This window comes from Sphaerodactylus townsendi, linkage group LG06, assembly GCF_021028975.2.
Source record: "Sphaerodactylus townsendi isolate TG3544 linkage group LG06, MPM_Stown_v2.3, whole genome shotgun sequence".
Taxonomy (NCBI): Eukaryota; Metazoa; Chordata; class Lepidosauria; order Squamata; family Sphaerodactylidae; genus Sphaerodactylus; species Sphaerodactylus townsendi.
In genome coordinates, this window is record NC_059430.1 from 94,814,279 (window position 1) to 94,840,485 (window position 26,207).

General features: G+C 48.8%; 1 protein-coding gene across 1 annotated transcript in view; it reads left to right on the forward strand.

Moving 5' to 3' along the window:
• The first annotated feature begins 4,235 nt into the window (after positions 1–4,235).
• The window catches only part of RUNX3 (RUNX family transcription factor 3), an 84,168-nt gene continuing 62,196 nt past the window's right edge, over positions 4,236–26,207 (forward strand). The window contains exons 1-3 of the mRNA XM_048501029.1: positions 4,236–4,505; positions 15,196–15,352; positions 24,732–24,836. Coding sequence (XP_048356986.1) covers positions 4,236–4,505; positions 15,196–15,352; positions 24,732–24,836 — 532 coding nt within the window. The remainder of the gene's footprint in view (positions 4,506–15,195; positions 15,353–24,731; positions 24,837–26,207) is intronic.

Sequence of the window (26,207 nt, forward strand, 5' to 3'; positions counted from 1 at the left end):
TCGCATAGCCTGCCTTAGGCAGTCGGGCTCCTAATTCTGTAAGACAGGCTGTAAAGAAAGGGAGCCGAGAAGTAACCGGGGTGGATTCTTCTCCCTACCCTTAAGATGTGCTTAAACTGGAATACGAATCTAGGACCATTTGAGCGAAGCACGGAACCGTTTTCACTTGGGCAGAAGCAACCGGTGATGAGGCAGCTACGCCTCCGAAGTCTCCTGCCAGGGGACAGGAAGCAGCAGGCGAAACACAAGGAGGGGGGACTCTTCCCCCTTCTTTTCCTGGAAGACTGAGGTTTAACCCTTTCGGACTCAGAAGTGGGGAAGCCGTCTGCACCAGAATTAGAGGAGAGAAATAAACCCTTTTCTTTCTTTCTTTCTTTCTTTCTTTCTTTCTTTCTTTCTTTCTTTCTTTCTTTCTTTCTTTCTTTCTTTCTTTCGTTCGTTCGTTCGTTCGTTCGTTCGTTTTACTTCTTTGCCATCCAAGTCACAACAGACTCTTCGGTGGGAGGTTTTCAGAACAAGAGAAGAGGAGGAGTTTGGATTTATATCCCCCTTTCTCTCCTGTAGGAGACTCAAAGGGGCTGACAATCGCCTTTCCCTCCGCCCCAACAAACATCCTGTGAGGCAGGTGGGACTGAGAGAGCTGGAAAGAACTGTGACTAGCCCAAGGTCACCCAGCTGGCATGTATTGGAGTGCACAAGCTAATCTCGTTCACCAGATAAACCTCCACAGCTCAAGTGGCAGAGTGGGGAATCAAACCCGGTTCCCCAGATTAGAGTGGTGGTTTCCCATTGCATTGAAGGTCTCCCATCCATACACCAGCCAGGGTCAGAGCTGAGAGCGCCTGGCTGTCCCAATGTCACCCTTCCAGGACATGAATGGGGGTTTGGACAAGGGGTTCTTAGATCCCAGTCCAGCAGCTTAGCCACTATCTATACCACACCTGGACAACCACGTGGGTGAGCTTGGGAGAGAGAGAGAGAGAGCTTAGGCACAAAAGAAAGTCAGAGTCTGTAGTTTCTAATCTATTAAAAAGAGTATTTATTAGTGAACTCCATTCTGGATAGAAAGGTGGAGAGATAGGTTCACTAACTATCCTATTCTAGCTGGATGGAGACGGATGTGCAGGAGACACATCCTCTCCCTAGGCATGGTGAAAGTAAGATGGAGAGTTCTGAGGAGGCGGAAGCAAGGGAGGAAGTCCCTAAGAGTATCAGTCTACATCAAAGGATAGGACCAGCATGATAGAGTAAAGGTGACAAATTCCTAGGTCCCTTTCTAGTCACTGGCTATCTAGTAAAAAACCCCTCTATAGGTTGAGGCAGGAAACAGCATAAAGTTCCTTTCTTCCAACAAGACCTTCCTTGTCCTGCCTTGTGTCCAAAAATGGTGGTTGCCTTTTCCACAAGGCGGGTGGCAGAGTCCTCACTCAGTGGAGGAAAAGCAGAGGAGTCTTGAGCATCAGAGCATCTGAAGATCTTTCCTTGTAGTGACTCTTCTGCGCATCTATTTCAGAAGAGCAGTCCTGTCATCAGTCTGCAGCAGAAGGACAAGATTCGAGTTCAGGAGCTCCTGCAGAATTCCGCATGGCACGAACCCGTTTTAAATATGCCCTGCGGAATCCACTCCTGAAAGGCCCACAAGAGGTCTGGGCGATCTGTCGAAGGGAGGTTTGGCTCCCCAAAGCACCCTTGGGGGGGGGGGTGCTGGTTTCTAAGGTGCTCCGTGCTCGGATCTTGCTCTTCACCCCTGGCGCTATTCATGGATTCTCACTTTGCAGAGGTTTTATGCGTGGAAAATAACAGACAGCCGGGTCACAAATGCCCAAAGTGCACCAAGGTTGGAGTGAGTTGCCAGCAGGGTCAGATACAATTCGAATCAAGAGAGTGGGATGCCGAAACCTTAATTCGCAAGGGTGCGTGTGTGTATATGTCCACCAATGCAGTCCTGCAAAATGCAACTTAAGCCCACAGTTCAAGTGGCAGAGCGAGGAATCAAACCCTTGCTCTTAACCACTACACAACCTGTCTCTGGCAGGACAGACTTTTCTTCTCCTTCCGTTGAGTTAAGGAGTCAAGAGCCAACTTGCAGCGAACCTTTGGGGTACCACTTTGATGTGTGTGAACGAGCATTTCTTCACTGTTCCTTTCCTTCTGCTGCTCGCTTTAAAGGCTGCGGTTCTCCCGTGCCTCGAAAGGGCTGCTGGCTGCTTCCTCCTCCTCCTCCTCCTCCTCTTTGCTCGAGGTATTTCTTAACTTCCGAGGTCAACGTTTCCCCTCCTCAACCGCCACCGGAGATGGGAGCAAAACTCCGGGCGGCCGCAGCTGGAAGGGTTCCCTCCGCTCCGTTTTGGCCAGGCTCCGGTTGCTTGCTTCAGGGGGGGGGGGGGGTTAAAGGGTATTGCCAACAGGCCTGGAGAGAATGGCGCTGTCCTGCACGGGCTGTTATTGAGCTCCATGGCTTGAAAAACCTCAACCGCCTGTTTCCTCACATTAAGCTGGGAGGGGGAGGGGAGAGAGAGAGAAGAGGCAGCAGGATATAGCCCAGTGGTGGCGAACCTTTGGCACTCCGGATGTTATGGACTACAACTCCCATCAGCCCCTGCCAGCATAGCCAATTGGCATGGGTCTGCAACCTGGGGCTCTCCAGATGTTCATGGACTACAAATCCCATCAGCCCCTGCCAATTGGCCATGCTGGCAGGGGCTGAAGGGATTTGTAGTCCATGAACATCTGGAGAGCCCCAGGTTGCAGACCCCTGGCCCAGACAGACTGGCCCGCTCTTTTCGGATCTTAGAGCTGAGCGGCGTGGGCCCTGGCTGTGACTTGGATGGGAGACCACCAGGATGGCTGAGCTGGCCAAGGCCCTGCTGTCGGTCTCTTGCCTGGGCGGCCAGAGGTCGGCGGCGACTGTGGGGCACTTTCCACACCCACCAGGAGCCGAAGGGGCATTTCTCCCCTGCCGGCCTGTCGCCCGCCCTCCTTGGAGCCTCCCGTGCCAGTCCCCTGCAACCCGCGCAGGCCTAACCCGAGACGGAGCCCTGGCCCTAACCCTGACCCTTCAGACCTCCGGGGCTTGGAATGGGCCCGCTCGGCTTAGGGCAACTGGTCCCTTGGGCTGTCAAGAGGCTGCTCCGGGCTGGAGAAGGAAGGGGCGAGCTGCAAACTCCTGCCCTGGGATGGGGGGTGGGGAGGAGGAAAGGGCCCGTTCCGACCCAACCCAAGCCCTGCGCTTCGAGATCCTGGCATGGTTTGGAAGTCCAAGGCCGCCCCCGAAACCCGGCCAAAGGGGCCCTCGGAGGAGGGGCAGAGGGGGTGTCCGGGGGGGCATCAATTATTTGGATTTTTGGGGTCAGATTGGAAGGCTGCCAACCGAGACCGACCTCCGCCGCCTCTCTGGCCTGGAGCCTCGCGGCTGGCGACACCCGCCCCCCCCCCCCCCACAGCAGACCTGGGATCGCAGCCTTCATTTGCCCGACCAGATTTCTGGGTGGGGGGAGCAGGAGGCCTGTCTTGCCGCGGCCCCTAACTTGCCTGTTCTTCCGCGCCCGGCTTGCCAGCGCAGGAGCCGGCAGTGGCTTTTCCCCGCGCCCGCCCCGGGGTGCGCAGGACGCCCCTCGAGGGAAGCATCCACCAGGGTCCAGGTGATGGGGCGGCACCGAAGCAGGCGAAGGCGGGGCTTCCCCACACCCCAGCCCTGTTGCTAGCCCAGGCGTGGCCCCGCCCGGGCACTCCTATTGGCGTCCCGCGCCGCCACTCGTCCCGGCCGGCACCGCCCCGTCGCGGGTCTGCCTCCGAGTCCATACACTCGGGCACCCAGCGCGGCGGCGGCGGCGGCCACTTTCGGACGAGCTTTGGAGTGGCCGCGCGGGGGGCCCCTCGGAAGCCGCAGACCAACCGCCCCCCCTCCCAGCAAGGGATCGCGTGCAGCTGCAGACCAGGGCGGGCAGGCCCGGAGGCGGGGGGCCGGCAGAGGTCGCTCGGGGCAGGCTGGGGAGGAGCGCTCGGGACCGGCTGGGCTGCAGCGGGGCGCCTCCGCCGCCCGTCCCGTCCCGCTGGCGAGCTGCGCCTGGCTGCCCCCCGCGCGGCGCCCCTGGGCGGCCCTCGCCAGGCTGGGCTGCCCGGCCGTCGCGGCGGCTGGCGCGGCCGGCGGCTGCTGCTGGGGCCCCGGCGGCGCCCGCCTCGCGCGCCCCCCGTCCGGCCCGGGCCCGCGCGCCCCGCTGACGCCCGCGGCTGTGATGCGTATTCCCGTAGACCCCGGCACCAGCAGGCGCTTCACGCCCCCCTCCACGGCCTTCGCCTGCGGCAAGATGGGAGAGAGCAGCAGCGGCGGCGCCCTCGGGCCTCCCGCCGTCCCCGGCTCCCGCGGCCGCCCCGAGGCGCGCTCCGTCGTCGACGTCCTGGCCGACCACCCCGGCGAGCTGGTGAGGACCGACAGCCCCAACTTCTTGTGCTCCGTCCTGCCGTCGCACTGGCGCTGCAACAAGACCCTCCCGGTGGCCTTCAAGGTAAGCCCGGCCGCGCAAGGCAGCGCAAGGAAGGGAAGGGAAGGGGACGGCGGGCGCCAGATGTTTCCTGCCCGGGACAGCCCGCGGTTTAACGGACGGGGCAAGCGGGGGGGGGGGGAAGGGGAGCGGGGAGCAGCCGAGGCAATTCAGAATAGGGCAGCAGATAAACTAGAAGGTCTCCCTCCAGAGTGCAGGTCCCCCGAGCAGCGGGCACCCCCGGCCGCCGGGACCTCTCGCCCTTGTTTTGCTGAGGCTTTGGCCGGCCGCGCCGTCGGGCCGACTTCCCGGGAAAGCGGCCTCACGACGGGGCGGCCGCGTTGGGCGCCCTGAGGCTGTGGCGGGTTTCCTCGGAAAGCGGCTCCCGCGGCGCGAAGCCTCCCGGCGTCGGGCGAGACGTTCCTCGCAGGCGCCGCGGGACTCCCAGGCCAGGATGAGCACCTCTGCGCTGCTGCCGCCGATGCCGCCGCCGATGCGCGCTGCGCAAAACGCGGCCCGGCCCGTCTCCCGAAAGGGCCCCAGAACTTGAGCCCGGCCGAAGCGCTCCGAGAGGTGTTTCCGTGGGCGAGGAAGGCAGCGGCCGACCCCAGTTTCAGGTGCCACGAAGCACTCGCGGCGGAGCAGCAGCCCCCCCAGAAGGAAACGAAAGAGGGAAACTCCGCCGAGGGGGAAAGGAAAAGAAAGAACCGGACTCGCTCTCTCTCTTCCTCCTCTCCCCCCAAAAGCCGTGCCGTTCAGTAGGGGGCCGGCAATGCTTTGGGCTCCGGAGTTTCGGGAGTTGGAGGTCGCCTCCACCCCAGGCTCGCGCTGAAACACGCCCGCCCGCCCGCCCCTTCCCCGCGGCCCCTAATTCGGATTGCTCCGGAGCTGTCGAAAGGCTTCAGAGGTTTCTGTGTCTGGAGAAGGGGGCCCTGGGCAGTGGCGAGGGGGGAGCCCGTTCAGGCTGACCGACGTGTCATCCTTGAGGATGGGGTTGAGTGAAGCCCCAAGGGCGCGTCCCCTTCTCCAATCTGGAGTCACTCCGCAATCCGCTGCTGGCGGAGCATTCCTGGTAGGCGCCAAAGATGTTGCTCCGGCAACGGGATCTGGAAGTTGTCCGACTTTTCTGCCCCGGCGGAACAGTTAATCCCCACCGGGCGGGCCGGCAGCCTTTTCCCGGAGAGGAAGCCGGGCTCCGGGAGCCTTCGGGGAGCCCCGCAAGAGTAGAGAGGCCGATCCGAGAAGGGTCTGACTCCCGAGCCCTGCGGGGGGTAGACCTCCCCCCATCCCAAGGGAAGGGCCCTGATCCAAATGGCCCTCTAGAATCCTCCCTCCGGGCTCAGCCCCAGCAGCACCCAAGAGAACAACCGGGCTGGTAGCCAAGCCAAGCCCGACCTGTTTCCCCGGGGCCAGCCGGTTGCAAAGAAACGTTTCCCCCTCGGTTCGACACCAGGATCCGAGCTGTGGCACCGTCCACATTCCCGGGAGGTGGCCCGCCCATATGGTGGCCTCTGTCGGGTCCCTGCGGCCCCCTTCGACCCTCTTGTCCCAGTACAGGCCTGTATTTAGTGCGGTTCTGGGTTTTTGTTATGAGCTTTTTAAAAATAGTTCCTCGTGATCGGGGGCGTTGAACATTTACACTTTTAATAGACGCGAGTGGCGCATTCTTTCCAAAAGAACGGGGCGCTCCTGCGTTTAGACACCCGCGGGAACCGACGGCGTGCGCAGAGTTAGCCCCTCGCAATGCAGGCCCATTGAAGTTTCCCCGGGCATAAAGCGCTGTCTTTGCCCTCGGCCAGGGTGCATCAGGGGCGTCGCTGCCCACTAGATGCCCTGAAACCGACGGCCTCAGACAGGAGGAACGGGAGTCAGTTTCAGGGCATCTAGTGGGCAGCGACGACCCTGATGCACCCTGGCCGAGGGCGAAGATGCTCCATGCATCGGTGACAGTGCCGTCTTAGGGTCACAGCAGCTCCATCCCGCCTAAATACCAGCAGGGTTTTAAAAAGCGTTGCTTCGTTGAAAGAGTGGGTTTACTTTACCCCTTCTGATGGAAGCCGGCAGGGCTTGCTTGTGAAGGCTCTTAGGACGGGAGGGGGGAGGGAAGAGGTTAGTTTGTGGGCTGAGCCTTTGGGGCGAACCCAGAGACCCTCTTTGGGCACCCTGGTTTGGCTTTCCACCCATGGAGGCGGCCTGCCGTTTTTCCTCCCGGGGATTTGGGCGGCTGCGCTGCTTTCTTAAAAGCCAGGTTTCCGCCGCGTTGTTTTCTCCCCCGGGGAAGTTCCAGCTTCTTCTCTGATTATTTCATCCAGTTGGGAGCAGCGTTTGAAGTTTCAAGGGAGTCGGGGCTAATTAACTAGCTGAGATTTTTTTTTCTTTTTGGAAAAAATTAGACGCAGTCTCCAGCAATGAAGCCAAGCGTCTCCGCTGTATCTGATCGACCCGATTCGCCTTTCTTAATTGAATCAACTGCTATTAATCTGGTGCCCCAGTTATAAATCGTTTTAATTTAATCTAATCTTTGGCTTCTCTCAGTTTAACTAGATCTCTCTATTTTGATCTCGGATTCTAATTAAAAACAAGTGACTTCCGAGGCAGTCGGTCCTCGACTTGATTTCCAGCCAGAGATCAAGCTCTGAACTTAAACTGAGGGTGCAAAGCATTTGAAACTGACAGTGACATTTCCTCCTGAGTAAATGCAGCTGTGATGGGCTTCTAGCAACAACATCAAGTATAATAATGATGCAAATGACAATAAAATGTTCAGCGAAATTACCAGACGCTAGATGTCCCTAAGAGTTTAAGTTCCCCAGTCCAGTTAAAATTAAGCCATTTTAAAATCCCCTTCCTCAGACTAATGCTGTGATCTTGTGCAAATTTACCTGGGAGTATATCCCGTTGTACAAAGTGAGTAAGCATAGGTATCTGACTGTATTTGCTGCGTGCTCTGAGACTGGTTCAACCAGCAAGTCCAACTGTTGAGGTCCATATAGCGCTGGGCAGGATTCTTCAGTAAAACAAAAAGGACTCTCTTGGCATCTTTAGAGGCCAGTGGATATCATCTACTGCCTTAAGAGTTCCCACAGCCCTGCAAAATTAAAACCCTTCTCAACCCGATTTAATTCTGCTGAAATAGATTAACAGTGCCGTCCTATGCAGAGTTACTCCAGTCTAAACCTGTGCATTTCAGTGGACTGTTCCCCGGAACGTCTAAAACTTAACTCAGGGCAAAAAGTCAGATTCAAGTGTGGTGATATCCTGCCCTAGAAGAACACTGCCCATTGAAATCATTGGAGAGAAATGCTGAAATCAGGCAAGATCGTGCAGTCCGGGGTGGGGAGATGGCGGCAAAAAAGAGTTGGGAGAAGCTTAACGGTTTAAGGGATGCCGAACAGAAAGTTTAAAAGGAGTGTGCACGCACTTGATGTTAGCAAGTGAATCTGTCATCGCTTAGGGAGATTAATAAAACCACAGCCATTTGGTTTCAAGCTACTTGTGGATTTGTGATCAGGCTTCTACACAAACCCTGAGCCAGCCGACCCAAAGGTAGATCCTTGGATGGATTTCCAGAATCTGCTGGCAGCTGACCCTATAAGGTGTGGGTAGCTGGGAATTGAAAGGAACTGGACCAATCCCGTGAAGGTTGGCATGGCTGTCTGAACCTCCCGATTCCTTGCTGGAGCTTACAGCTTGCAGCCTGGCTTCTGACCCTTTCCTATTGAGGCTTTAATCTGTGATGTTATCTCTGTGAGGCCAAAAGCTTCAACAGCCCATTTCCACACACTAAGCCTTGATGGAAAGGACAAGAATGTTCTCCCCAGGTTTGCTGGCAGCCACACATCCTGCCCCTGACTACTTAGAGAATCCCCTTCCTTTCTGTGAAGTGTTCCTGCAAAAGAAAAAAAGTGTAGGGATAAATTTCATTCCTATTGTGGGGGGGGGGGGGATAAACACTCTTGTGGTTGTGAATTAGCCATGGAAGGCAGGAGATTTGGCTGACATTCTGTATAGGTGGTATACACTGAAATAGTGTCTGATTTCTGGCCATTACAAAGCACAGTGATTTAAGACTGTGAAGTTGGCATATTATCCTGGGTAGCATTTTTTAAAAAAATCCCAGTTCAATCATGACTTGGTGCAGAGCAGTAATTTCAATTCCTTCCCCCCTCTTTCAAATAAACAAATTCCAGCTGAAGGGGAAATGCATGGAGTGGGTGGGGAGAAACCTATCTATTCCATCAAGCTTTTGTGGGGCGGTGTGTGTGTGTGTGTGTGTGTGTGTGTGTGTGTGTGTGTGTGTGTGTGTGTGTGTGTGTGTGTGTGTGTGTGTGTGTGTGTGTGTGTAAAAGTGTTCTTGCTCTTTCAGCTTTTTTTTTTAAAATTCGCTAGAAAGAAGGCCAAGGTCTATGTGTGTGCTTATCTGGGCATAAACCCTCCTGAGCTCCGGGGCACTTCTGAGTAGATATGCATAGATTTCAGCCAAACAAAAGTAGCTAGAAGGCACTTCAGTCCTGAATGGATTTGTAGCTATTTGCTGGCTCGAAATGAAAGGGACCGTTGGTTGTACATTGGAAACAGAAATGGAAAATCTTTTAGTGGCATTGATTGTTAAATACTTGCTGTGATTTAAAAAAATGTTAAGGAAAACTCTATTGCGGCATCACTTAATTAAAGCAATTATAACGATTATTTTTGATCTGATGCCGCTCCTACACAATAAAACAATACAGTGGCATCTTCAAGACAAACAGAATTTATGCCAGCAGAAACTTTGGTGAGTCAGAACTCACTTGGCCTGATGCAGGGCGAAGGGCCCCAGCTTCTGTTGTCTTCTGCTGCTAGGAACCCAACAGCAGTTGTCCACGCCAGAAACGATAATGTGTTCTTCAGTGTCTGAATGAAAACAATAAATACTAATATTTCTGGCATGTTAAGGCAATCACATCTTCTTTTGATTTTGGGACATCTCTGTTGAAAGCTCCAGTCCCCTCTACCATGGAATCTCTTGGTGGCTTTGGACCAGTCACACACTCTTGGTTTAACCTACTTTGCAGGAGTGTTGTGAAGGTTAAGTAGAGGAGAGTAGGGGAGACTGATGTACTGCCCCATTCTCCTTGAGGCTCCCCCCTCTGGTAGTCTTCAAGCAGCAGCTGGATGAACTTGGGATCTGTGATGAACCAGTGTTTGAAATGTGGTATCTGGCAGTACCACATTTCAAACATTGGATGGTCACAAATTGAGCCCAAAGTTTCCCAAATTACACAGAGATCTAGGTGGATCCTGCCTTGAACAGGGGGTTGGACTAGATGACCCGTATGACCCCTTCCATGATCCTAAGGAAGGGCAGGATAAAAAATGTAGTAAAAAATATAGATAATAAAATAGTTTTGAATTCTGCAGCCTTTAGAGCTATAAAGTTCAGTTGCGTTAGCAAATTATTTGTTTAGCGAAGGTGAAATGATGCACTTCTTTATTTTTTTTATTTTGAGTCTTCCCTTTGCTCAAAAGTTCTGTTTTACCTGGATCCTATGAGGTGGGCTGGACTGAGAGAAAGAGCAACTGGCCCATGGCCACTCTATGAATTTTTTGGCACAGTGTAAATTTGCTTCAGACCCATCACAGTGCCTGGAAATGTGCTGCATCAATTATAACCACATTTGCAGAGGCAACACAAAAATTAATATTTGATAATACTTTAATGTACAAAATACAGCCAGAAGTTGATCCCTTTCAGGTCTTTTCAGTGTAATCTTCAGTTACCTCACTTTGGGCTGGATTTGTGACGAACCAATGTTTGAAATGTGGTATTGCAAGTTTCCCAAGTTACACAGAGATCTTCCTCTGGTTAGAAGTGGGAGTTGAGATGGTAGTGTATTTTTTTTAAAGGATCTTGTTCGACTCACTCATCTACATGGCAACTGAGACATTCCTTCCCCACAACTGAGCTGCTTGCTTTGCCAAACAGGTGTTTATTCAAAGTAGCCTCTGTCCAATTACAAATGTACCAGAAATCCGAAGCAGACATTTGGCTGGGCCATCTATCAAGGAAGAGGCGTAAAGAAGCTTTTTCCTTACCTATATAAATCTCCCTTCCCCACCCACACCTCTGTTCTGAGAATAAAACTGAAATCACACCTACATTTTCAAGTGTTGGGAGGCTCGAATGAGACAGCAAGTCACTCTTCCGGTATGATTATCAGTAGATGTGGAGATTTGGTTTAAGCTCATTTAAAACCGCCTTTCTGTGATTTCACATGTTCAGGCACACTTTTATGGCCTGATTTTAACCTGTTGCTGGCAGGTTAAAAAAGTCTTATCCTGCAATATGCTGTGTCCTTGTGTGTCTTGTTTAAACTGGGGTCCCATCTGCCACCATGGGCTTCCTGAAGCATGCCAGAGATCCATAGCCTGAGCAGGTGTTGCACTGGTGTACTGATGGAGCATGCATAGCACTTGCAGAGTCAAAGTGATGCTGGGAGCATGCAAGCTCATGCAAATCACTGCTTTCTGTTTATTGTCTGAACAACAAATTGGGCATGTAGCGTAGCTGCACACGGCACATTCGGACCTCATTGCTGCACACGCGCTCCAGGTTGCAGACTTCTGGCATCCTCAGGTGGCATGCGCTGCCACTTCAAATGTGCTGTGGCACATTTTAAAAGGAACTTGGTACATGCAGAGTAACTTGGATAAATTTTCCCTGCCAATTTCATGTTTAAATCAGGCCCCAAACTTCTTTTCTGTTGGTTCGCATCTCTATCCCCAGGGCAAAGGAGAAACCATTTTAAATGGCTTTTATTCTGTCCTGCACTACCCCCATCTTTTCAAGATAATATTGTAGCATAGAAGGATGTCTGGCTGTCCATCACCATCGATTCAGACATTCAGTTTTGCTGTATTAGCCAGGCAAAGCAAAAGTATGTGCTGCCTACAATTTTCCCAATACGTGTAGCCGCCAGACCATGTGAAAAGGGGAAGTGTGCATATTTTTATTTGTATGTGTTTTTAATGATTGAGTAATAGGGTTGCCAACTACCTGGAGAAAATATATATTTTTTGAAGCTTTTTGCAGCACAGAGGTAAACAAAAACACCTGGTGAACAGCATTTCATTAAGCCCCTGTTAATGGGACAGGACATTTCTCTCTCTCTAGGTTGTTGGCAACCTTTTGAGCTGTGAGTTCTTTTGGCCTTTTGGGGGGGAGACAGAGATTCTGTATTGTAATTTTTAAAAATAAAAAATTAATTTCTAGAAACAGATTGCAGTTTATTGTTGAAGGCTTTCATGGTTGGATTCAACTGGTTGTTGTGGGTTTTCCGGGCTGTGTGGCTGTGGTCTTGTAGATCTTGTTCCTGACATTTCGCCTGCATCTGTGGCTGGTATCTTCAGAGATGTATCACAGAGAGAAGTGGGTTACACAGTGGGTAACACACTTCTCTCTGTGATACACCTCTGAAGATGCTGGCCACAGATGCAGGTGAAACGTTAGGAACAAGATCTACCAGACCATGACCACACAGCCTGGAAAACCCACAACAACCAGATTGCAGTTTATCCCGAACCACTGGGTTTGGGGTTGGTTGGTTTTTGGATGCTGAAGCCTTTCCCTTAAATTGCCAATGTGCTGAGCTCTGCACATGGTCAGGAATGCTTTCCAATGCACAATTTAAATACATTTTCTGGTGCAGAAAGGTGCTGTAAGTCTGTGTTCACACTGAGTTAATTTATTCACATCTTATCCTTCCTCTAAGGAGCTCAAGGAGGTGTATGTGGCTGCTGTGAGCACTTTTTTTTTCTTTTTAACCATGACTGTGCACTACCCTTAGTGGGGCTCATACAGAAGAAGCAATGATTGCAACATTAGAAGTAGAAACATAAGAATGCTTTCCTGCACATAAGTTCCACCATATAGGCCTGTGGGATTCTGAGTACCATAGGTCTTCTTAGGAAAGCACTGTAAGGGAATAAGCGGGGGCTATTCAGTTGGAATTTCTTTCTATTCAGTAGGTAAATTGTATTTCACGTCCAGCTGGAGAACTTTACCTCTTTTTCCTCTTGCTCTCTCAACAAAAAGGAAATGAAATCATATCAAGGATCTCAAAATCTCAGGCCCCGTCCGCACACACAAAATAATGCGTTTTTAAACCGCTTTCACAACTGTTTGCAAGTGGATTTTGCCATTCCACACAGCTTCAAAGAGCACTGAAAGCAGTTTCAAAGTGCATTATTCTGCATGTGCAGAATGAGCCTCACTGAAAAATCTACCAGTTTTTGCCCCATAACCAGTTTTAGTTCCAAATATTTAATCATTTTTTGCCATCAAGTCACATCTGACTTATGGCTGCCCCAGATGGGGTTTTCAAGGCAAGAGAAGTTCAGAGATAGTTTGCCATTACCTGAGAAACAGTCAATCCCTAAGCAGTTATACCTTTCTAAGCACATGATCTTTAAAGGCTGCAGAAGGGTGTAACTCTGCTTAGGATTGCATTGTAGGTGTGGGCATTTGTAAAATTTAGGCTAGACTGTGGCCCAAAGAATCCTATAGTCCCTCCAGAATTTAAAAAATTCTCAGGTAATGGCAAACTACCTCTCTATCCTCATCACAACCCTGGTATTCCTTGGAGGTCTCCCATCCAAATACTTGTCAGGGTTAACCCTGCTTAATTTCTGAGATTTGATGAGATCAGGCTAGCCTAGGCTATCCAGGTCAGGGTATTTAATAATCTGATTTATTTTAATAATCTAGGGATGGTTTAACAGGTAGTTGAATTAAATATCAGAAAGGATGCTATTCATCCCAAATTACAACCTTCGTATGAATTTCAGAAGAAGAAGAAGAAGAGTTTGAATTTATATCCCCCCTTTCTCTCCTGCAGGAGACTCAAAGGGGCTTACAATCTCCTTGCCCTTCCCCCCTCACAACAAACACCCTGTGAGGTAGGTGGGGCTGAGAGAGCTCCGAGAAGTTGTGACTAGCCCAAGGTCACCCAGCTGGTATGTGTGGGAGTGTACAGGCTAATCTGAATTCCCCAGATAAGCCTCCACAGCTCAGGCGGCAGAGCTGGGAATCAAACCCAGTTCCTCCAGATTAGATACATGAGCTCAGTGGGAGAGATGTACAGTGGGAGAGATGTACAGTTTACTTAGAAATAACTTTCACTGAATTTCAGTGGGAGAGATGTACAGTTTACTTAGAAATAACTTTCACTGAATTTAATGGGGCTGACTCCTGAGTGAGTGAGCATCACAGAATCCAAGCTTCATGCATGTGTGAAAGGTGGAAATTGAGGGGAAGTGGTAGTGCTCAATTTTGTTTAGTTCTCATAAATTCAGTAACCTGTAGGAGCCAGTTTAATTGTTGGGACTGTCGGTTGAGGTCTCACTTTAAAAGTCTGCTTTGGTTTTGGGGTGCGTGACTGTAACAGGGAATCTTGAAAAGAAACTGAATTATGGCAGCATTTATAATAGTGAGTGGCAACTTTGGCTCATTAAACCAGAAGTGCATGATAGTATAAGTTCAGCGGGATTCCCAGTGTTTCAGATAGGACTACATTCTATCAAGCCCTACCAGCATGGCCAATTGGCCATGCTGACAGAGGCTGATGGGAATTGTAGTTCCTGAACATCTGGAGAGCCGCAGGTTCCCTACCCCTGATATAGCCAAAGCAAAATGCTTTCAAAATCCCATTATTTTTACCAGGAAAGCATTAAGAAAAATAGGAAAATAGGGTATAAATAGGCTCTTTCTAACACCCTATTGTCCAATAAAATAAATGAATAAATAAATATGTGTGTTTTGCTTACCATTTAAAACCAAGAGGATTAACAGTCAAACCCTAAGCAGTTATACCTTTCTAAACACATGAACTTTAAAGGATGCAGAAGGGTGTAACTCTGTTTAGGATTGCATTGTAGGTGTGGGGATTTTTTAAATGCTTGATTTGGTCTAGGTTGTGGCCCAAAGAATCCCATAGTCCAGAATTTAAAAAAGGAACCTCATGGTTTGTGATATGCAGATGTATTTCAGTCAAAAACTCCTGAAGTGGTTGGTAGTACTACTAATTCATAATATCTAATAAAAACATGTCTGGCCCCTGTATCAATCACAGAAACATCCACAGCATGCCACCCGTGGGCAAGACAAGGATCTTTGTATGCTCCAGACACTCCCTGGGAACATTGGAAAAAAGACCTTAAAATGTACCAAAATAAACAAGGAGAAAAAGTCAGAGGTATGGGGAGCTGAATCAGTTAAATAAAACAAAACAGAAGATGGATTGATTTGCCTGCTGAAGCCTTTCACGTGGTTTTAGTGAGGAGAATTTCCCAACAGTTTATCCCCCCACGCCACACCAGTGCCCTCACAGACTGGACCACCAACGTATATAATATATTTCAAAACTTAGATATATTGCTGTTAGGATTTATGCACGTGTTCAGTTTCTAACGGCCTTTTCCCAAACAAGCTTGATTTCTCAATGGTACTTCCCCTGAGATCAACAGGGATTACTCTGAGGCAACGAAGCCACAGGAATGGAGCCTGAGTCTTGAATTTCCCACAAGATTAGGCCCCATATTAAATAGTGCCCTTGAGTGCCATGCTGGATTGCCGTTCCAGAGTCACAGACTGTCCTTGAGTGGTTATAACGATAGGTTTATAATAAACCCCTCTGTTCCCCCCCACCACCCTGTTGTTCTTGCTGCTGGTTTCTAGGTGGTAGCCCTTGGAGATGTGCCAGATGGGACTGTGGTAACGGTCATGGCTGGCAACGATGAGAACTATTCAGCTGAACTCCGGAACGCCTCTGCTGTTATGAAAAACCAAGTGGCCCGGTTCAATGACCTTCGCTTTGTGGGACGGAGTGGCCGAGGTAAGGAGATGAATAAAGGTTCCAGATCAGAGCTGGGCAGGAGGCAATTATCCATTTCTACATTTTATATATTTTATTTATTCAGATATTTGTTACCCATTTTTCTCCTCGATAGGAGCTCAAAGCCCTACAGGGATAGAAATCTAAAATGCTAAATCTAAAATAAAATAAATAAAGCTGCATACAACAGTATTCTCTTTTCCTCAGTGTTCTTCTCCCCTGGGAGGTAGGTTAGCAGGAGAGCAAGTGACTGGCCCAACATTACCCAGTTAGCTTATATGGCAAAGTGGCAATTCTGCAAGCAGAAGTGTTTTCCTCGCATGTAAGGAGCAAGAAGAAAATACCTTGGATAGCAGAATGCATCCACAGGATCCAGCCACTTAAGTGAAGAGGAGACTCCTTGGGCTACAGATGGATTATTACCTCAAACAAGTCATTGCCTGTCTGTGCAGCCTACTTCACAGGGCTGTTGTACCTGTTCACCACTTGTTATCACCATCTTTTTCACCCCACCAGCTGTTTAAAATTGCAAGTTGTTGGTTGTGTTGTCAGGAGGAAATGTGAAGCCTCATGATAAGCAATACACAGGCCGTTTCCCCACTCACCCTTTGTTGCATGCTACTCGCGGCAAGTAACATGGGGTCCAGCAGCACTCCCCACTAGAGAAGCAGTGACAACGCAGCCACCCCAATTCTGCCGCTCTCACACCCCCTCAACGCATGTCATTTCTGGCCTTTTGAAGAAACCCATGGGGAGCGCAGGGCAGTGGGGAAGCCCGGAGGGTGACTCCGGGTTTCAATTTTCCCGCTGCTTAGTGACATGGACCCTCCCGTCCAATCAGGGCATGGCGGAGCGTGTGCAATGCGCGGGCAGCTGGTTTTAATTTTTTAATTTTTAACACTAGGAATTCACATCTGCACGTTGTTTTGAGTGCACATGGGCATGGATACATGTTGTGTGTGCACAAATAGACGTGGGTTACTCGGGAAAGCGTGGACACATCAATTTGTCCATTTGAAAATTTTAAAAAATTTCCGCCGCAGCACAACGCAGCAGCCAATCAGGACACCCACTGAGCGGATCGTGGGGAGTCCTGCCTGACTGCTGCGTGGCTGCCACATTCATTGGGACAAGGGGTAGAAGCTGCGGTGGGGAACATGACCCTGTGCTCAAAAGGTCCTGGAGAAAACGAAACCAGTACGTATCGACGTCCATTTTAGGTGGGGAAACAGCCACATTCATAGGAGCATCCTGCACAATTGTTTTGATGCACTGGCACAAATCTGCGCATGGTTCACACTTGCATTATTGACAGTTGTTCACCTCCCTCGGTTCTCTTCCTGTACTGCGCCTCTAAGAAACCCACTAGCCCCACACTATTCCCTTCACATACTTGTTAATCCAGCATCCCACCTACCCCTCTAATAGTCCTTAACTTAAGGATCTAATTTTTTTTCTTAAAAAAATCTGTGTTTGGTTCCACACTGAACCACTTCTGGCTCCAGAGCCTCTGTCCCATGCCTTTTGTATGCAGCAATGAGCAGGTAAAGCTTTTCAAGGCACAAAACCAGATGTTTTCACCTGTTGCAGATCAATCTGTATTTGAAGATAGTTTTATAGGTGTGCTTCAGACAACATAGCTGTGGCCGTTTCCTGCACTGCTATTTTGCTAGGGTTTTACAAAACCTCTTGTTGGCAGGGAAGGGCCTCTTCCTTCCTTACCAAATCATCTGACACGTGGCTATAAACGGATGGTGATGTATTTTAAATTTATCAAGTAAATCATATTTTTGAAAAACTAGAACATCACTCTGAATTCCTTGCAGAAAAGGCAGCATACAAAAATGAATTGAATAAATGAAGTGGAAAGATTTTAGTATGGGGTTGTTAGGGTGGGTGTTTTTGTTTCTGAGAGGCAGCAGGAGCGCTGGGGTCCTGTCCTGCAGTGGAGTATCTGATCCTGCTTTGTTCAATGAGATAATTTTTCAACAAAACCTGTAAGATAGGTTAGGCAGAGAAATGTTCATAGATTCCCTAAAGCTAGCTACCTACCCAAGGATCTTTTTAGAAGAAGAGTAGTAGTAGTAGTAGTTTGGATTTATATCCACCCTTTCTTTCCTAAAAAGAGACTCAAAGGCACTTCCAAACTCCTTTCTCTTCCCCCCATCAACAACAAACACCCTGAGAGCTCCGAAGAACTGTGACAAGCCCAAGGTCATCCAGCTGCCATGTAATGGAGTACACAAGCTCATCTGGTTCACCAGATAAGCCTCCACAGCTCAAGTGGCAGAGCGGGGAATCAAACCCGGTTCTCCAGATTAGAGTGCACCTGCTCTTAACCACAATACCACGCAGGCTCTTGAACCAGTTAGTAAACCTAAGGGAGCAGAAATGAGAAAGGCAGGCTCAAAGGGCACATGTTTTTTATGGAAGGTGCAAAAGCCCTGCTTTGCATATAGGTCCTAAGTTACCTTGATACCCTTTGCTTAAAAGTCTTAGTCAGTCAGAGCTAGATGGACCATCAACTCAGCATGAAATATCTCCATACATTCATAACCACACTGAAGGTTCAGGACCTTGAACAGATATGTCTCAACACCCTGCCCAACTACAGTTCCCGGGATTCTTTGGGCGCAGCAGTGATGTTTGAACACCACCTTGTTTGTAGCATAGGGTAGGAACTTCTCACGAGTCAGAAACTTGCCAGTTGGGGGAGAAAGACCATAAGGCCGTGGTGGCAACCTATGGCACTCCAGATGTTCATGGACTACAGTTCCCATCAGCCCCTGCCAGCATGGCCATGCTGGTAGAGGCTGATGGGAATTGTAGTCCATTAACATCTGGAGTGCCATAGGTTCGCCACCACGGCCTTATGGGAACTGACATGATAGAGGTTTGTATAATTATGCTTCGGGTAGAGAAAGTGGCTACAGAGAGCCTCTTTCTTTTTTTGCATGTCACGTGGACAATCTATGAAATTGATGGGAAATTAATTCAGGATGCACAAAAAGAAATACTTCTTAGAATCTTAGAGTTGGAAGAGACCACAAGGGCCATCTAGTTCAGTCTCTTGTCATGCAGGAACACTCAATCGAAGCACCCCCAATAGATGGCCATCCAGCCTCTGTTTGAAGACTCCACCATCTTCCTAGGCAACGCATTCCATTGTCAAACAGTCCTTGTCAAAAAAGCCCTTCTTTTCTTGTATCAATGAGTGACGAAAGAATGGAATTCGCTGTCAGTTAATATAGTGATGCCTTTAAAAGGGGTTAGACAGATTCAGGGTGGGGGGAGATGCCCATGAATATCTGCTAACTGTGATATTGAGAAACTCCCTGTCCGGAGACAGTCAACCTCTGAATAGCATTGGTAGGAGAAAACATCAAGGCAAGTTTTGGCTTCTGTGTTTTCTTTGTTGACCTTCTAGAGCACAGGTGTCAAACTCGCGGCCCTCCAGATGTTATGGACTACAGTTCCCATCACCCCCTGCCAGCAGGGGATGATGGGAACTGTAGTCCATAACATCTGGAGGCCTCGAGTTTGACACCTAAGTTCTAGAGCACAGGTGTCAAACTCGCGGCCCTCCAGATGTTATGGACTACGGTTCCCATTAAGGCAGGGGATTATGAGAACTGTAGTCCATAACATCTGGAGGGCCGTAAGTTTGACACCTGTGTTCTAGAGCAACTACTTGGCCACTGTTGGAAACAGAGTGCTAGACTAGCCGGACTCCTGGTCTGATCTAGCAGGACACAACATAATGTTCTTAAATAAGGGTTTCAGCAAGTTTCGCCCTGACCTAGATAGCCTAGTCTAGCCTGGTCTCATCAGATCTGAGAAGCTAATCAATGGGATGGGAGACCTCAAAAAGACTGATTTTTTTTTGCGACGTCTCTGAATGTCTCTTGCCTTGAAAACCCACAGGCTCGTCATAAGTCAGACGCAACTTGACAGCAAAAAAAAAAGTTTTTCGGGTTTTTCTAATGTTGCATCAGCAATGGATGCAGCTATTTTTAGAGATTTGTGGGGGTGGGATGGCATGCGTGGTCTCTGCAGCATCAGTATGGGGCTTGCATGGGCTCCTTCTCAAGGGGACTGATGTAGGCACACACACCAGGCTGTCCCTGTCGGTGTTTTGAATGTGGGCATAGCAAACCTTGCAAGATATTTTTTTAAACTCCTCAGCATTAAGGCTTAGTGATCTTAAGAGCGACTTGCGTGTAATAACTGTTTACTTGTTGCTCTGGATGAAACCTAAATAATTTACATTCTTTCAGACATTTCCGCTTTTCCTGTTGGCTCCTGCCTCAAGTTGGAGGCTTTTCTTTCAGTCTTCCCCCCACCCCACTTAACTGCTTGCAGGTTGATGAATGGAAAATGTTTTGCTTTTATGAATTAAAGCTTTCATTTCTGTACTCAATTATTCGCTGAAGTCTCCTCCCTCCCCCCTCCTCTTTTTCCGTCCTCCTTCCACAAATTTCCAAACTGAATGCAGCTCAATCTGAACTTGACTCTTGAATTCATTATGACCCCCTCCCCCAACACACACACATTTGGGTCTCCATGTCTGGGCTAAGAAATTACGGTAGTCTGGAGTCCTTGGGAAATGTCAGGGATTGGGTTTCCACTTCAAACAAAGCCCATGGAAGTCAGCAGAAAGGCCTTTGTCTTTAGGTGTAAAATCTCATGTGGAGAGACCCAAACTCTATGCTAGAAACCTCTCATTTTGTAGCAGTAAAAATGATGGTTCGCAGAGGATAGAGTTCTATAAATCAGTATCCTTAGGGCCAACATCTAGAACCATGACAATTTATCACATTTCCCTCCCCCACCCTTTTTTCAGGGGAGTCAGGGCAGTATATCCTCCTAAATATGTTGTGCACAACAAGGAAGGTTAGACTGAGAGTGTTTGACTGGCGAGGACTTATCTACTGAGTTTTGAAGCGCTCCTTTTGACCAGGTGATATTACTTAACTTTGTGCCATGCAAATGCCATGGACTTCAAGTGCCAGTTTCCATACGCTAAGCCTCTAAGCTATTAAAGGAACAGGACATTTATCTCTAGACTTGTTGACAACCCTGTGGCTGAGTGGATTTGAATCAGAACTAATCTCACACTCTAACCACTGTTCAAGGTTGGCAGAATAAGGTGGTAAAGAGAACTGTTCCATTACAGATGGCAAGAGAGGGCATTGCCATATCTTAGAGTATCAGGTGAGGCTCTGGAAAACCAAATTCCAAGCTTCCTTCTGCCATGGAAACTTGTTAGGTGACCTTGGGCCAGTGAACCTAACCTACCTCACAGATTTGTTGTTCTCATGGTAAAGTTGAGGAGGGTAAAACAATGTTTAAAGCTACTTTGGATCTCCACTGTGGAGAAAGATGGGGTATAAATATCTGAATAAATACTGAATTAAAAAATGGCATGCTTTCTTTACTTTGAGGAGTGAGAGGGGAGATTTGTTTGTCTGAAAAAATTAACAGAAATTACCAGGGGTATCTGTGAAGAGGTTTTGTTTCTTTTTTCCTAGAGCATTCCCCTCCTCGACCACCCCCCACCCCCCACCACCCCCATGTCCTTAATTTGTCCCCACAGATCAGCAGAAATACAATATTGTTTCTGTTGGGGATACTAGGGGAAGGTTCACTAGCAGAAATGCAGGTGGGAAGTATGTATGCCATATCCAAGTTAAGAAACTTATGAAGGTTGGGGACAGAGCCAGGGGAAGACAGAAACCTCAGTGGGCTATGATGCCATGAAGCCACTCTTTCCCAGAAGAACTGACTGATGTAGTGTGGAGATGAGCTGCAATTCCAGGTTATCCCCAGATCCCACCTTAGGGTTGGTGAGCGCTGGGCTGGGAAATACCTGGAGATCTTGGGGGTGGAGCCTGGGGAGGGAAGGTCCTTCAATGGATAATACTGTAAAGTCTATTCTCCAAAGCAGCCATTTTGTCTAGGTCCTTGGTGGCGAACCTTTGGTACTCCAGATGTTATGGACTACAATTCCCATCAGCCCCTACCAGCATGGCCAATTGGCCATGCTGGCAGGGACTGATGGGAATTGTAGTCCATAACATCTGGAGTGCCAAAGGTTCGCCATCACTGCTCTAGGTGAACTGATCTGTGTTACCTGACAGTTGTAAATTGTAATAGCAGGAGATCACCATCTACCTCCTGAAGGATGGCAACCTTACCCCACCCGGAGGCTGGCATCCATAGTGGGAGGCACTTTTACAGGATATAATGCCATTGAGTCAACCCTCCAAAGCAGCCATTGTCTCCAAGGCAACCCTGCAGTCTGGAGATCAGTTGTCATTCTGGGAGATCGGAAGGCCCCAACTCACCCTAGCAGTCTGAGGCAGATCATGATCTTGGTCTCTCATATAGTTTCTCATTTGCTGGACTATTGTAGCAATGTGTGAGGCAAACAAATTCTTGTTATTGCCTAGCAAATGGTGGGTCCCTATGCCTTATCTGGCCCCAGGTGCCTGTGCCAGTTTGAAACAGCTTTTAGTGACACAACATTTCCAGGGAATGAAGCATGACTCTTTCGCTGGGGTTCAACTTTGACCAAAGAGGAGCCCAAGGCAGCCTGCCCCCTTTTCTCAAAGCAGTATGCTTGCAGAATTACTACACTGCTGCGGGAGTACTTAAACTGACTCATAAAAATGTTAACAAAGCGGTGTAGTTATTAGAATGCAGGCTTCACCCCAGAGAGGCCCAGAGAGGTCTGCTGAGGGATTTTACCCTGGTCATTTTCTCTCAGCCTAACCTACCTTACAGGATTATAGTGAGGATACCATGGCGATAAGGAGAACCATGAACCCTTTGAGGGAAAGGTAGTACTAAAGGAGTGCTTTTAAAAAGAGTACTAAATCAAGCAAATTGTCCCAAGGTTTCCAATCTTCCTTCAGGAATAGGAAGTTCCAGATGTAGAGAGAGAGAAATTTGGCAATGGAGGAACTGAAAATCATTCTTGAAGTGGGAGGGTGGGGATTCCATAGGCTTGCAGTTTGCTTTTGGGGAAACATACAACTTTTAATGACTGTTATGGGTTCTTTAGGAGAGCCCACATGGTGTAGTGGTGGAGAGTGGTGGACTCTAATCTGGAAAACTGGGTTTAATTCCCCACTCCTCCGCATAAAGCCTGCTGGGTGACCTTGGGCCAGGCACAGTTCTCTTAGAGGCAGGCAATGGCAAACCACCTCCAAATGTCTCTTGCTTGAAAACCCCATGATGTCACTGTGAATTGATGCCACATTCCACTACTGGTTTCTTTAGATGTTTTTTGTAATATTGTAATATTGCTCTGTTTACAGATGACATTGTAGAATATGAGAAGGGCAGGCAGGTATCCAGACATTTAGTATTAGTCTTAGGTGCAAAATTATATGATGTATATATTTTCATGATACTTCTCCCCCCCCCCCCCACACACACACCATGGCAGCTATGGGAAGCATACTCCTCTAAGTACTCCAAGGTCTGAAAGTTCCCCAAAGCTGCCATGTACCATTCCTGTCTCATTAAAAATATGTTGTGTAGTTTGATCTTTAAAGATATCGTCAGGCGACCCCTGCATGTCCTTGAACCTTCAGAGCCAGCTTGTTTTAAGAGCATTATATCTGCCGGTCACCAGCAAAGTAGGTAGGGTTGCCAGCACTGTATCAGCAAATAATAGAAGATTTTGAGGGCAATGCCTGGGGAGGGTAGAGTTCACAGAGGATGTGTCATAGCTTCTGGGCAACTCTCTAGGAATTTGCCCTAATCTCTCTAATACAGACCATAGACTTGTGGGGAAATTCCTGGAGAATCATTATGGAAGCCATTTTCCTGCATTTTTTTATCCTGCTCCTCAGTTTATCAAGAGTGGAAGACTGGGACTTGGGGTGGGTGTGGGGAGGGGAGGGGGTTACCTGCAGCAGATGAGCAAATGGCAAGCCTAAGAGTGAGGTGGAGAACTGGAATTTATCACAAGCTAAGTAGGCTACAGTTTACAGCAGTGGTGGCGAACCTTTGGCACTCCAGATGTTATGGACTACAATTCCCATCAGCCCCTGCCAGCACGGCCAATTGGCCATGCTGGCAGGGGCTGATGGGAATTGTAGTCCATAACATCTGGAGTGCCAAAGGTTCGCCATCACTGGTTTACAGCCTCCAATTGTGAGGGGCCTCTAAATAAAAAATGCATTACTACATTCCTTGTTGTACGTAATATGTTGATAGTCCTATGGGCCTCTTAACATGACATAACTCAGGTCCTCAGCATGTTTGAATCCAGCCCTGGTAGTGTGTGGTTGCCAATCCTTGAGCAAACAGCTTCAAGTCTAGGACTGCCAAGGTGTCCGCTGTGGTGGGCAACTTGCCTCTTGGAGCATCAGGAGCAACATGTGGGGTGGGGGCCTGATGTCAGCAATTGTGTGAGACTGGACCTTCTCCTGGACTTACGCAGGTTCTTGGGCATGTGTGTGATTACACTTGGCGAGGGGTGGAGCAAGGGCGCCCTGTGCCCCTGCCGTGGTGCCACCCACCCCCACTCCAGAACACCCCAGAATGCCCCCTCGATGGCCCAGCCACGGCTCCGCCACGGCTCCACCTGGGGTGTTGCGCCCCCCCGTCCCGTTGGCACTACACCACTGCACTTGGCCCATTTAAGGAACCAATTGGCAGTCCAAGGAAGAGGCTCCGTTCCTTCACCAAGCTGTGGAGGAGATTTGGAAAGAGAGAAGCAGGAATAAAGTGTGGTTAACCCCCTCCACTCTCTGCATCCAAGGTTTTAGGTGGCCCTGGGGCTCTGCTGGATGAAGCAATCACAGACCCCTTGGATCTCAACAGTGACATTGTGGTGCCACTTCTCATTTCAGAAGAGGAAGAGACATCATGGTATCAACTGGCATGCACTGAAATTCCAAATTCCCTTGGGTTAAACCCCATAGAGATTTGGGAAATTCTTAAAGCATTGTGCATATGAATATGACAGCATGAAGCTGTCTATCAAAGTCGTTCTTCGCTATTCTGACTGGCAGAGGCTCTGCAGGGTCTCAGGTTAAGGTATTTTGCATAACCTCTTACACAGTCCTTTTTACTGGTGATAGGAAAGATTAACGCAGGCTCCACTTCTCTCCTCATCATAAGCCAGGTTTGTCCTAAGAACCTTTAGTTTCAGACTGTTAATTTTACCCCCTCTGGCTATTTCACGCCAGTGATCTCAGTTTGTGATATGAGGACATTGTTTCAAACAGGGGTAGCGATGGAGACCAACCCTCGAAAAGCCACGGCTTAAAGAGTTGCTTTCTGAGTGGCAACCTCCACATCTAGTTTGCTCACATCTTTGGCTCATGGATGCTTTTCTCTCATCCTCTTTTTCCTCCTTCAGGCAAAAGCTTTACACTGACCATCACAGTCTTCACAAACCCCACGCAAGTGGCAACCTATCATCGAGCCATTAAGGTGACTGTTGATGGACCTCGGGAGCCGAGACGTAAGTGGCATCTTTGTTTCGAAAATGTGTGCAGCCAGTGTCTGTGTCCATGGTTAATTCGTGATCATTGTGGGTGTCCTTTTAGCATTTAAGGTGTGGCCAAGTTTAGTGGCATCTGGATCTACATCTACCCTTTACATGAGCTGTGTGTTCAAGGGCTCCCATGTGAGCACCTCCAGTGCAGCATCCCCAAAGAATGCTTCCCTAGTCTGGACTGTGCCATGGACACTGTCCAGGTGACTCATGCAACTACCACCACCACATTTGACAAATGTGCTGTGTAAGCCAGTGTCTGAGGAAGTTCTTTTCAATCCTTCTCTGCTCCACAAAAGTGGCCCGCAAGTTGGGTCTAGGAAAAGGATCTCTGCAGAAGATCTTAGCTTATGGGCAGGTTTGTAGGGCAGCAGGGGGTCTCTGTCCCACTTTAAATTCAACCCCACAATTTGGAATCATTCCTGGAAATGAGTCAGAGGTCCCATGTGGTAAGATTGCTAGGATGCATCAGGTCTATACCAATCAGCAGTCTTGTTGCCACATGCTGAACACACTGAAGCATCTTCAAAGCATCTTCAAAGATCAGCATGATGACTGGGTGTCACAGTCATCATGGAAAAGAATGGATTCTCAAACTACAAAGACCAGAAAGGGGTTGCTGGGTCTTTACATGGTCTACTTTTCTTTTTACTAGAATCTATTGCTTGGATCTCACCAAAGATTTCTGCTGGTGGAATGATTTCGGTCAGCAGGGTTTCAATACTCCACATCTCCTGTTGCTATTGCAGCCCAGAATGCTTCTGTGGAATAGGGGGAACCCTAGGTTTCCCTGAGGAACAGCATGAGGAAGGTGTGGGAGGTTTGCCATGGGGGGAGATTTCACAAACGTCACCCCCTTCCACTTGCCGAAACGCTGCATGGGACCCAGTCCCTTCATAAGATCCTCTGATGTGTGGTAAAATTTATGAGGGAAGAATGTACACCTTCAGAATCCCTCAACAGCTAAGCCAGGGGTGGCCAACGTATGGTGCTCCAGATGTTCATGGATGACAATTCCCATCAGCCCCTGCCAGCATGGCCATAACCAATTTGCCACCATCTCTAATAGTAAATTAGTGACCCTATTTGGGTGGAAAGATGGCCTAGAATTTTGAAAAATAACATAAATATTGGGGAGATGAGCGGCAGCTCATGCCAATTGCCAAAACAGTGCAAGTGGAGCCACTAATTGACATTGCAGGGGCATTCCTGCAATGCAGGAAATTTTTTAGTTTGCAAACTAACCAAAAGAAAAAAATGGAAGAGAAAAACCCTCCATGACCCTGATTCAGTGTCAGTTATTTAGGGATTTATCCTGATCAAGTCCATAGAAACTTA